The sequence below is a fragment of the Megachile rotundata genome, chromosome 15 (assembly GCF_050947335.1).
Source record: "Megachile rotundata isolate GNS110a chromosome 15, iyMegRotu1, whole genome shotgun sequence".
Classification (NCBI taxonomy): Eukaryota; Metazoa; Arthropoda; class Insecta; order Hymenoptera; family Megachilidae; genus Megachile; species Megachile rotundata.
Window position 1 is genome coordinate 11,493,725 of NC_134997.1, and position 12,253 is coordinate 11,505,977.

The 12,253-nt window shown below is 39.1% G+C and overlaps 1 protein-coding gene across 6 annotated transcripts in view; it reads right to left on the reverse strand.

Annotated features, from left to right (window-relative positions):
• LOC100878744 (uncharacterized) overlaps positions 1-12,253 on the reverse strand; it is a 75,503-nt gene that overhangs the window by 43,557 nt on the left and 19,693 nt on the right. For all 6 annotated transcript variants that reach the window (XR_013040661.1, XR_013040659.1, XR_013040657.1 and 3 more), the window contains exon 3: positions 11,393-11,459. Coding sequence is in view for 1 of the 6 variants with exons in the window: in XM_003703639.3 (XP_003703687.2) it covers positions 11,393-11,459 (67 nt within the window). In the remaining 5 variants the exon portion in view is untranslated. The remainder of the gene's footprint in view (positions 1-11,392; positions 11,460-12,253) is intronic.

Sequence of the window (12,253 nt, forward strand, 5' to 3'; positions counted from 1 at the left end):
CATATAATACAAATTTTATAAAATTTTCATAGAATACAGATTTTATAAAATTTTCATATAATACAAATTTTATAAAATTTTCACAGAATATAAATTAATATAATTTTCATATAATACAAATTTTATAAAATTTTCATATAATACAAATTTTACAAAATTTTCATAGAATATAAATTAACATAATTTTCATAGAATACAGATTTTATAAAATTTTCATAAAATATAACTTAACATAATTTTCATATAATACAAATTTTATAAAATTTTCATATAATACAAATTTCACAAAATTTTCACAGAATAAAAATTTACAAAAATTTCATAAATTGCAATCCAATCACCTAACCGAAATTTAATCTTGACTCCAATCTATCAAGTCAAACACGTCCATTTCAATTACCGTTAATTGCAGTCGAATTAATTAATTCGAACGGAGAAAATTCTCCCCGTAATTAAACATTAATTTCCTCGGAATATCAAATTCACCAAAATCTTACTACGTTGCAAAATTTTAATTAATAACAATCCCATGAAGTTCGAAAAATTCCATAAGTCTTCAGATATTCCTGTTATTCAGCGGAATAAGATTCACGGAGACCTTTGCGTATTATCTTAAAACATTTCAGCGTCCTGAAAAGCGATACGAACTTTCCTGAGAGAACGTTCAGCAAGATGGGAAAATATCTTTGCATACAAATCGACGGTATACATACAAATAAGTCGCGACGAATTAGCTATCAAGAGCGGCAGCCGCGAAACTTTGACCCTGTCGTCTTCGAAGTTTAATTAATGCAGAATGTCGGCCCGTAATCGCGAAATAATAAGGTGTCCCACGAAAATCATTTGCATCCATCGGCATTTCGCTTAACCTTTCGCTCTCTCCTTAGCTACGTTTTCTTCTTGCGATAAAACGTATTTCAGCGTCGAACAGGGGTTTTGATTTCTTCTGTTCCCGGCTCATGGTTTATACATAAGACCCGAAGAAAATGTTTTCGTTTTTATTTCGAGATACGTTTCAAGTGCATTGAATAACTCTTAACGATCATACTTTGAAATGATGCATTACGCAGGGTATATCGAGGGGCAATTCGGGTATAAAAGTGCTTTGTACGTGTTCGGAATCACGTGCGTCTTTTAATGTTTCTTTAAGGGAAGTTCATTCTGTTGAGTTTCGATTTACTAAATTAAAACTTGTGTTTTCACTTTCAAAAAATTATAAAATTCATTACACTAAATGTAGACTGTCAGTGTCAAGGCACAATTGAACTTCCCTAAATAGTACAAAAATTACCCCAAATTCAATAATTCCCTAGAATCTAAAAATCCTTCAAATCCCACAAATTCTTCAAAACTCAATAATTCCCTACAACCTATAAATTCTTCAATCCCAAAAATTCTCCAAAACCCAATAATTCCCTCAAACCCATAAATCCTTCAATCCCTCAAATTCTTCAAAACCTAATAATTCCCCAGAATCCAAAAATTCACTAAATTCCTACAATTCCCATAACACACAAAAATTCCCTAGGAATCCAACATTTCCCAAATCTCTAAAACTCTCCTGAACACCAAAATTCCCCAAATCCATGAAATTCCTCAGATCCCTAAAATTCCCTAAATTCCTAAAACTCTGCAAACCCCTAAAATTCCCAAAACCTCTAAAATTTCCCAAATTCAATAAATTCCCCAGATCCTAAAATTCTCTCAATCCATAAAATTCCTCAAATCCTCCAAAATTCCCTAAATTCCTAAAATTCGCCAAAACCCTAAAATTCCCCAAATCTTTGAAATTTCCCAAATCCCATAAATTTCCTAGATCTAAAAATTCTCAAAATCTATCAAATTCCTGGGATCCCAAAAATTCCTAAAACTCCCCAAAACTCTAAAATACTCTAAATCTCTGAAATTTCCCAAATTCAATAAATTCCCCAGATCCTAAAATTCTCCAAATCCATAAAATTCCTCGGATCCCAAAAATTCCCCAAATTCCTAAAACTCCCCAAAACCTTAAAATTCCCCAACTCTTAAAAATTTCCCGAATCCCAAAAATTCCTCAAATCCCCAAAATTCTCCAAATCCCAAAAATTCCCCAAATTCTCCAAATCTCCCAAGTCCCAAAAATTCCCCAAATCGCAAAAATTCTCGAAATCCCCAGATCGTAACATAAAAGCGTAGCAATGACTATAATTGCAGAATTGCGCGGTTACTCATTTCTCAATCTACAACACATGCACGTAGTTGGCACTTTTCGTAACAGTTAGTATCGCACGGTTTCATTATCTGCAACACTTGTGTAAACAGTAGCGTCACATGTGAACGGACACAAACACGTGAAAGTTAAGCAAACCGTAGAAACGCGGTATCAATTATTGACGCGAACGTATTCACTCGTTAAGGACGATCCTTCGTCACGCGTTCTTTTAATTACTTGACCTCGTGTCGCGCATATCAAACGGTACACGCAGAGCCGAAGATCTCCCGTGCGGGATCCGATTTTCAAAGGGACCGACGCTTTTTATTTGAGCACATGTTCATCGTTATGTTAGCAAATAATTCGACGCGTGTGCTGCAAATATTGGTTGCGTAATGTGGAAGCAATCGGTTGGAAATTTCGAAAGGAAAATAAATATTTGAGAATTCTCCGCGTACGTCAACGTAACGAGAATGTTTCGTATTTTTCCTCGGGACGTTAGGGTTAGGTTCAACCATTCGGATTTTTAATGTGTTTACGTTCATGTCGTCATTTCAAATTTCACGATTTTCTTGTTACAGTTCCTCATTTTTCAACTTTAACACTTTACAACTTTTTATTGGATTTGAATTCCAAACTGAAGCATATTTTCGGGAAAAATTAATCACAGCTGAAGAAGTACGTCATCAGTGCGTCAAGGATGCGTCACGACACACGTGAAAATAATGCAAGAGGCAAATAGTTCTTTAACTAAGTTAACTATTCTTCGAAAGAAAGAATACTTATTAGCATAAATGTTATAGACAGCAGGAAATTTTAAAACAGCCGGTATGAAAAGTAGCTCTGCATAAATTTTACATCCGCGAATTCAACGAACCGAGCTTTTCCGCAGAATTTCAAGAGCAAAGAGAATCAACGATCTTTTACCGGAGTTCATCTTTTCAAATTCAAACAGGTTGCATTACCATAGTCGAAGAGAAAGAACCCGGAGGTTTGGTATTCAGAATCGAAATAAACGCTATCTCGTTTCCTGAAATTTCCCCGAAATCCGCCAAGGAAGCAGACACGTGCGAGATCGCGAAGTTCGCCATTTTCCAGGTCAAACTACCGAGCCGTATTCGGTCTTCGATATTCAATCAATTTTTCGATATTTGTTATCTTGTTTGGAACTCCGTAACACGGTCGAAATTGAACTTTTAATTGCTGTTGCAGTCTGTAAATAAATATGTGGAAGGTTTTTGTGGCATAAATGTCACTGTTCCCTAAACTGCACCCTCTATTAACAAAAATAAAACCTAACCACCCAAAAAGCACGACAACTCACCTCTAATCAACCACCATCCAAGAAAAATCCCCAAAACCACCGTGGCACATAAAATAACAGTTCTCACATAAACGAAAGTGCAGTTCCGAACCAGATGGACACTCGCATAAACACAGAATGGTCAGACTATTTCTATGTTTCAACACATATCCTCGATGGCAGAAGCCGGTGCTTCCGGCCAGCAGCCTCACCAGAGACAGACTCAACGGTGTTCCTCTGTGTCGTACGTGGCAGACCGTCCGAGAGGACCGCGTGTTAATCCCACCACCGCTTCGCGATCATCGCCTCGTGCACTGTGTTTCTGGCCTATCGTAGCCTCTGAACCTCTGCTAGACTCCTAGGGACTATTGCGTAACCACGAAATATGGAGAGAGTGGATAACAGCCGAGCGTCTTTCGCTGCGCTTTCAAGGCCGCCTAACCGACTTTTCATCATTTTCATGCTTTCGTCTGTTCAAATTGGTTTAGCTACTGATGTGATGCAGTACATAACACTTGTTGATATCAAGAGTACAAGAATACAAGAGTATGCCTTTGGTCACAGCTATGTATCACATTACAGAGACTATGTGATATTTGATAGTCTTTAAAAAAATTTCTATGGTCAAGTATCATATAATCTCTTAGTGTAATGTGATACTTATGATCAGAGATTATATGATGCTTGAACAAGAAATTTTTTTAGAGAGTATCGAGTGTCATATAACTTCTGTAATATGATCACTTAATCTCTGTAATGTGATACTTAAGATAGTCAGGTATTATGTGACACTGGAGAAAGAAATTTTTTTGAGGCGTATCAAGTATCATATAACTTCTGTAATGTGATCACTTAATCTCTGTAATGTGATACTTAAAATAATCAGGTATTATGTGACACTTAAACAAGAAATTTTTTTAAGGTATATCAAGTATCATATAACATCTGTAATGTGATCACATAATCTCTGTAATGTGATACTTAAGATAGTCAGGTATTATGTGACACTGGAGAAAGAAATTTTTTTGAGGCGTATCAAGTATCATATAACTTCTGTAATGTGATCACTTAATCTCTGTAATGTGATACTTAAGATAATCAGCTATTATATGACACTTAAACAAGAAATTTTTTTAATGAGTATCAAGTATCATATAACATCTGTAATGTGATCACATAATCTCTGTAATGTGATACTTAACCAGAGATTATGTGACACTTTAAAAGAAATTTTTTAAGGCGTATCAAGTATAACATAATCTCTGTGATATCATACTTAGCAGTCAGAGATAATGTGACACTTGAGCAAGAAATTTTAGCAAAGAATATAAAGTACCACGTAATCTCTGTGATGTGATACTTAACATAATCATAAGATTCTGCGAGCAAGAGGTTTTTTGAAAGATCTGACACGTTGTCAGTTCCATATGACGTTTCGAGCTCAAGCATCAATCCCACGTTTTACGAGGTCAATAATAGTTAGCTAGAATTAGAACCTGTCTGGGGTCTAATAAACCTCGAGCCACTTCGTCTCATGACAGACGCAGAGGCACAAATAATTTTTAAAACAGTTTTACGATCTAAATTAATCCTTTCTGGGAAGGATACACCCACTACCGGTAGTGGCGCTAAGTATAGAAATCCTTGGTCCTTGCGGTGGATATCCACGTTAATACCAGTCACAAATGGAACTAAGGCAGCTTTATCCTTCTCTATGCTCCATGGAAACAGTAGAATCAACAGATTCTCATGGGAAGTAATCAGTCATCACGCAATCCACGTTCCTCGCGCGTGTGTAACGTCGAACTTACCGCGTTCCGGCTAATGAAACCGTAATGAAGGAAGCTTTATAAGCCTGGGAATTTAGCAGAGGAACTAACGACTCGTTTGCATATCTACGATTTGCAACGGCGTATCGACATCATCTCGAACTGTGTATCTCTCCAATAACGCATTAGTCATTGTACAGTAATTAGTATCGCACGGTAAGTGCACTAAAACCGTCAATTACGGAACGGTCGTTTATATAATTGTCATAAACGATGCGCAACGACAGGCGGCGATAAGATTCGAGTAATGAAAAACCGCGACGGAATTTCAACGTGGGTCACGCAACATGTAAATGCGGGCATTATGCTTCGTATTGTGAACGAGCACGACTTGGAAACACGCGGAATCATAAATCCTGATAAATTACGTCTACTCGCGTTACTCGTTTGCTCGAATGAACGAGCACTCGGGGAACATGTTGGAGAGACGCGTGGATGTGGCAGACTGAACTACATTTGCGTAAAGTTGAGGGAGGAGCGTCTGATATTTCGCTACGAGTTTTCACTTCGAGATTTGATACCTTGGAGACTTGGAACTTTCAAGAGATTCAACTTCGGGGAATCCTGGGAGATTATAGACCTAGATTTGAACTTAATAAACTTTGTAGGATTGAAAGCTTGTGGATATGAAGCCTTGAAGGTTAGTTGTCAAGATGTGGCTCCTTGAAGAAGCTCGACGAACCTCAAGGAACTTTGAGGCACACCGAGGAACCTTGACGAGTCTCCAGGAACATTGAGACACACTGAGGAACTTTGGCAAGACTCAAGGAACTTTGAGGCACACTATGGAACCTTGACGAGTTTCAAGGAACTTTGAGGCACATTGAGGAACCTTGAGGATCCATGAGGAGCTTCGAGGACCCTTGATGAACCTTAACGAGCCTTGAGAAACCTTGAGGATCCTTGAGGAGTCTTGAGGAGCTTTGAGGAGCTTTGAGGCGCTTTGAGGAGCCTTGAGGAGCTTTGAGGAGCCTCGAGAAAAACGTTGAGGAACCTTGAGGAGCCTTGAGGAACCTTGAGGAACCTTGAGGATCCTTGAGGAGTCTTGAGGAGCTTTGAGGAGCCTTGAGGAGCTTTGAGGAGCTTTGAGGAGCCTTGAGGAGCTTTGAGGAGCTTTGAGGAGCTTTGAGGAGCCTCGAGAAAAACCTTGAGGAACCTTGAGGAGCCTTGAGGAACCTTGAGGAACCTTGAGGAGCTTTGAGGAGCTTTGAGGAGCCTTGAGGAGCTTTGAGGAGCTTTGAGGAGCTTCGAGAAGAACCTTGAGGAACCTTGAGGAACCTTAAGGAGCCTTGAGGAACCTTGAGGATCCTTGAGGAGCTTTGAGGAGCTTTGAGGAGCTTCGAGAAGAACCTTGAGGAACCTTGAGGAACCTTAAGGAGCCTTGAGGAACCTTGAGGATCCTTGAGGAGTCTTGAGGAGCTTTGAGGAGCCTTGAGGAGCTTTGAGGAGCTTTGAGGAGCCTTGAGGAGCTTTGAGGAGCTTTGAGGAGCTTTGAGGAGCCTCGAGAAGAACCTTGAGGTACCTTGAGGATCCTTGAGGAGCCCTGAGGAGCTTTGAGGAGCCTTGAGGAACCTTGAGGAGCCTTGAGGTACCTGGAGTAACCTATTACAGCCATCAAATCCAGATGTCCCACACTCTCATGACCTTGAAACATCGATACCTTGAAGCCCCAAAACCTATTAAGCAATCTTGCCACTTATTCTGAACCCTCGAACTTCATTTCCCTAAACTCCTATAAACCCTCCAATAAAAATACTCGAAATACTTAACTATAACCATGTCAGCTAAAAAAACTCCTTAACACTAGCTAAAACTTGATGCTGACATAGAGCTCTCCACAAAGGAAAGCTCGTAAGAAATCTCTGAATCGTAACGTTGAACATGGAGCTCTAATAAAAAACGTTCTCTAACTACTTTCGGCGACGATCACCGTTCGGTGCCTACGGCTATTCACCGTGAGACAGAAAGATGGGATGGCGACGTGTCGGCGTAGCTGAAATGGGATTACCCCTCGTATATGGGCGAGCACGTTCGTGAAAAGCTCGCTTTAACGCGCTCCATCGAGCCGGAAGCACTGCGAAGGCTGACTGAAAAGTGAAACACAGAGAAACGCGAGTCACATCCCGTACACGTGGTTAACCCTTCCGGTTCTATTTGTTCATTTCGAGTATCGCTGCGCGAGTTTCGTGATCGAAACAATCTCGGTTTGGTTAGCTGTGCTATTAACTGTTCGTGTATCGCCTAACTGTCTCTGTCGAGGCTGCAATGGATCCTTGAATCAGAAATGGAAATCCTGACTGTGTGCGCTCGGTTAGGTAACGAAAGCATCGGTAAATCCGGGTCAAACGAAGAAACACGTTCGATTGTGCGAGAAAAATGGAGAATGTAATAGGTACGTTCGTTCCAGGTGAACCATCTTTTTTAGAGGACGTTTCGCTGTGATTTCTAATGGAGATTGGCTAGGTGCAATTTTGGTACTGATATGGAGCTTTGTGGATTGATTGTTTAGGTTTGTGGATGTCATTTGTGGACGTCATTTGTGGACGTCATTTGTGGACGTCATTTGTGGACGACAAATTTATTCATCATTAGTCAAACAGTGGTACTGGCTGTCAGTAGACTACCTGTCTTCGTAGCTGACCATATACCAACAGCTAAAGCTTTATTGTCAGTAATAAGACAAGTCTGGTTATCAGACTCATGTGAATGTTTGCATAAGTAATTAATAGAACATGAAAACCTAGATTCTATCAATAGTATCATAAGACTACCTGTCTCCATAACTGACCATGTACCAATAGTGCAAATCTGAGATCTGTCGATGAGGTGAATGATCAAATGAACATCAAATTCCAGTCCACATGAATAGAATTGTAAAATGAGTCCAGTAGTTAACACAGACTACCTGTCTCCATAACTGACCATGTGCCAATAGTGCAAATCTGAGATCTGTCGATGAGGTGAATAATCAAATGGACATCAAATTCCAGTCCACATGAATAGAATTGTAAAATGAGTCCAGTAGTTAGCACAGACTACCTGTCTCCATAACTGACCATGTATCAATACTGCAAATCTGAGATCTGTCGATGAGGTGAATGATCAAATGAACATCAAATTCTAGTCCACATCGATGGAATTGTAAAATGAATCCAGTAGTTAGCACAGACTACCTGTCTCCATAACTGACCATGTACCAATAGTGCAAATCTGAGATCTGTCGATGAGGTGAATGATCAAATGAACATCAAATTCTAGTCCACATCGATGGAATTATAAAATAAGTTCAGTAGTTAGCACAGACTACCTGTCTCCATAACTGACCATATACCACCTAATACATAATCCCCTCCTTCACACTTTCCACTCTAAGCAATATCCCCCAAAACATCCAAAAAATCTATCAACCCCAAAATAACAATCCAAACTAAAAAATGATAACCACATCTAAAAATGTCTATGAACTCATCAGTCCAGAAATCTTGCTTTTCCTCTTTGAAACCCGACAGACACCGATCTTATCAAGCGAAGTTGATGGTGCCAGAATTTGACAAATATGCAGCACGAATGCGGGCCAACTGGTAGAACGTGTAACCGGGAACGATATTAATCATCGCGACCCGATAATTCACACCACCGTAGACAAAATGCATGAAGTCCCGTGCAGGAAACAGAGAATAGAAATTCCAGCGCTACGACGCGTCGCGTTTGCGAACGATAACTCAACTCTGGCGTTGATTCTCCCGTTAGATGTATACGGTGATTCGACTCAACGCTGTCCACGGGAGATTTCGGTTCACCCTCCACTTGTTTTCTTTTCATGTTTTTATACGTTCCAGAGTTATTTGCTGTGGAATTCGAAGCTGCTGTGCTTAATATTACAAGCGATTCGTCATGTGTCAAAATATTTTTGTACAGAATTAAATTGCACAAGAAAATTGCAAAATTAAATTGCATAAGAAAATTGCAAAATTGAGTTGCACAAAAAAATTGCAAAATTAAATTGTTTTATTACAAAATTTAACAGGTTACTTTTTTACAAATACATGTTGATTTTCATTGAAATAAATTTAGATTTGAGACATTAATTATTTTATGCTGTACTTATTTTTATACTTCATTTCAAATTTAAAAATGTTCATTATATGTCGATCGTTGAGTGGGTTTAGGAACCAAATGACGTAACTCGACGTCCTTGAATAGCATTAAATTATTTCTGGAAGAGTGGTATTGTGAACCGTGGAAATATATAGCGTGGAATTGTGAACGATAACATGAAGCGTGAAAGTGTGAAGCGATGTTACGCGAAGCGTAAAACTGTGAACCAACGATGTTAAACGTGACAAACTGGAACGCGATGATGTGAAGCGTGCAAACATGTAGCGTGACGATATGGAGCGCGGAAATAGCAAGCGTAGAGATAAGTAGCGTGGAAATATGAATCGATGTGGAAATATCAAACTTACCATTATGTAAAGCGAAGATATGAAACGTGGCAGTATAACGCGTAAAAATATGAAGCGTAGTAATGCGAAGCGTGAAAGTAAATAGCGTTACGATATGAAGCGTGGAAATATCTAGCATGGCAGTATGGAGCGTGGAAATATCAAACGTGACTATATGAAGCGTGGAAGTACGAATCGTGGCGATGTGAACAGCGTGCAAATTGTAAATCCTAGCGAACGAATGCGTGGAAGTATAAAGCGTGACGATGTAAAGCGTGAAATTATGAAGCGTGACGATATAGAACGTGGAAGTATGAAGCATGAGAACAAATTAAGTGAATATGAAGTGTAAGAAACTAAATCGTGACGATGTGAAGCGTGAGAATGTAAATCCTAGCGAACGAATGCGTGGAAGTATAAAGCGTGACGATGTGAAGCGTGAAATTATGAAGCGTGACGATATAGAACGTGGAAGTATGAAGCATGAGAACAAATTAAGTGAATCTGAAGTGTAAGAAACTAAATCGTGGCGATGTGAAGCGTGAGAATGTAAATCCTAGCGAACCAATGCATGAAATTATGCAGCGTGACGACATGAAACATGAAATTATGAAGCGTGACGATATGAGAAGTGGAAGTATGAAGCATGAGAACATAAACCAAGTGAATCTAAAGCGTAACAAACTAAATCGTGGCGAAATGAAGCCTGAGAATGTAAATCCTAGCGAACCAATGCACGAAATTATGCAGCGTGACGGTACGAAACGTGAAATTACGAAGCGTGACGACATGAAACCTAAATATACAAAGCGTGACGATACGAAACATAAAATTATGAAGCCTGACAATGTAAAACGTGGGAGTATGAATCATGGAAATACACATGAAGCGAATCTAAAGCGTCACAAAGCAAATCGTGGCGATAGAAAGCGCGGTAATATAAAGCGTACACGAAGAAAATTAACCAAGAAATATAATGAGAGCAAAAAAGATGTAGACGTCCTTGACGGTAACAAAACGAAGAAAAACCATCCGAATGTCTAAACGCGAGGCACACGAAGCGTTCTGCGACTGACGTCGAGGAGCAATTATTTAGACGAGCTCGGTGCTGCCTTCGCGACTATCGATCGTCTTCGAAACAAGGTTAAAAATATCTATTTGCATGTCGAGATGCATTATGGCAGATTAGAGGCGTGCTTCTTGATTCCGGACGCCGTCGAGACTTTTTTTTCTCGCGGCCACAGTCCGCTCGCGAAGGTCGGGGTCAATCGAAGAGAAATTTATCGCTCGAGAAATGCTCTTCTTAGCTCGTAATGAACAATTAGGCGAATTGACCCCGAAAATATTTTTCTGCCAATTAGCGAAATTTCTTAACATTTCTTTTCCCTCGTTACTCTCTGATAATTAGTACCGTCTTCGTAAAGCTTCCAATTCAGGCTATTAAATACTTTGCAAGATTTACGTTCATTATGCAATATATACAGGGTGATTCAAAATTAATTCACCGAAATATATGAACTTTCGAATAAATGTATGTACTCTTGAATAAATTTCTGTACTATAATAAATTAATTTATTTAAATAAACTCGAGGTAAATTACGAAAGTAAAGAATGAAAACTCACTTTGGTATATCGCCGATCTTCGGTGGCCGACATTTCCGTGGAGGAACATCGCCCCATATATTGTACGCTGAAACACAACAGAGATATTTGAATACCCTCGAAAATAACAAGCTACGTATTTAAAAAATAATCAAAGGGTCAAACGAAGTCGTCCTTTTATCGATCAGGTAATTATTATCCTTCGAAATTGAAAATCAACGATGATCAAAGTCGCCTTCCTATCCGTGCAATTTATCGAAGGTAATTGGATCAGGAATGAAATCAAGCCAATGATTAAAAGCGGATACGAAGATAGTGACTAATGAACCGAGCGCTCACCGTATCGATTAGGAGACTCGTTAGAAGTTGACGAAAACGGAAGTGGTCACGACTTTTGCCAATTCGAAAGATTTCGCGTTCCGATGAACTTCGTTACCACGTTATTGAACGCGCCGGGCGGTAATTAATTGAAAGGGGTCGGTGATCAAAGCTAGACAACCCTCTCCTTAGATCGACGATATTGAGTCATCCGATCTTACTATTACCGGCTATTTATCTCGGAGACGGGTTAATCTTGACCTAGACACCTGATGGCTTCTCTAACACAAACAAGACGTAATATCGGAATTTTCTCGAGGAGGAACATTTTCAGATCTGTGATTTCTAAGGGTGCAGATTTTGAAACCTTTCCAGTACAAAGACTAAAATAGGTGATTTCGAATATTTCCTCGAATCTTTTGAAAATATAAATCACATAGAATTTGAAACACTTCCAAATACAAATTAAGTAAAAGTTACATCGAATTTAAAGCGTAATATTTCCGAATTTGAGTCGAATAAAATTTGTAACATTGCCAAATGCGCGACTTACAGAAAGTGTAA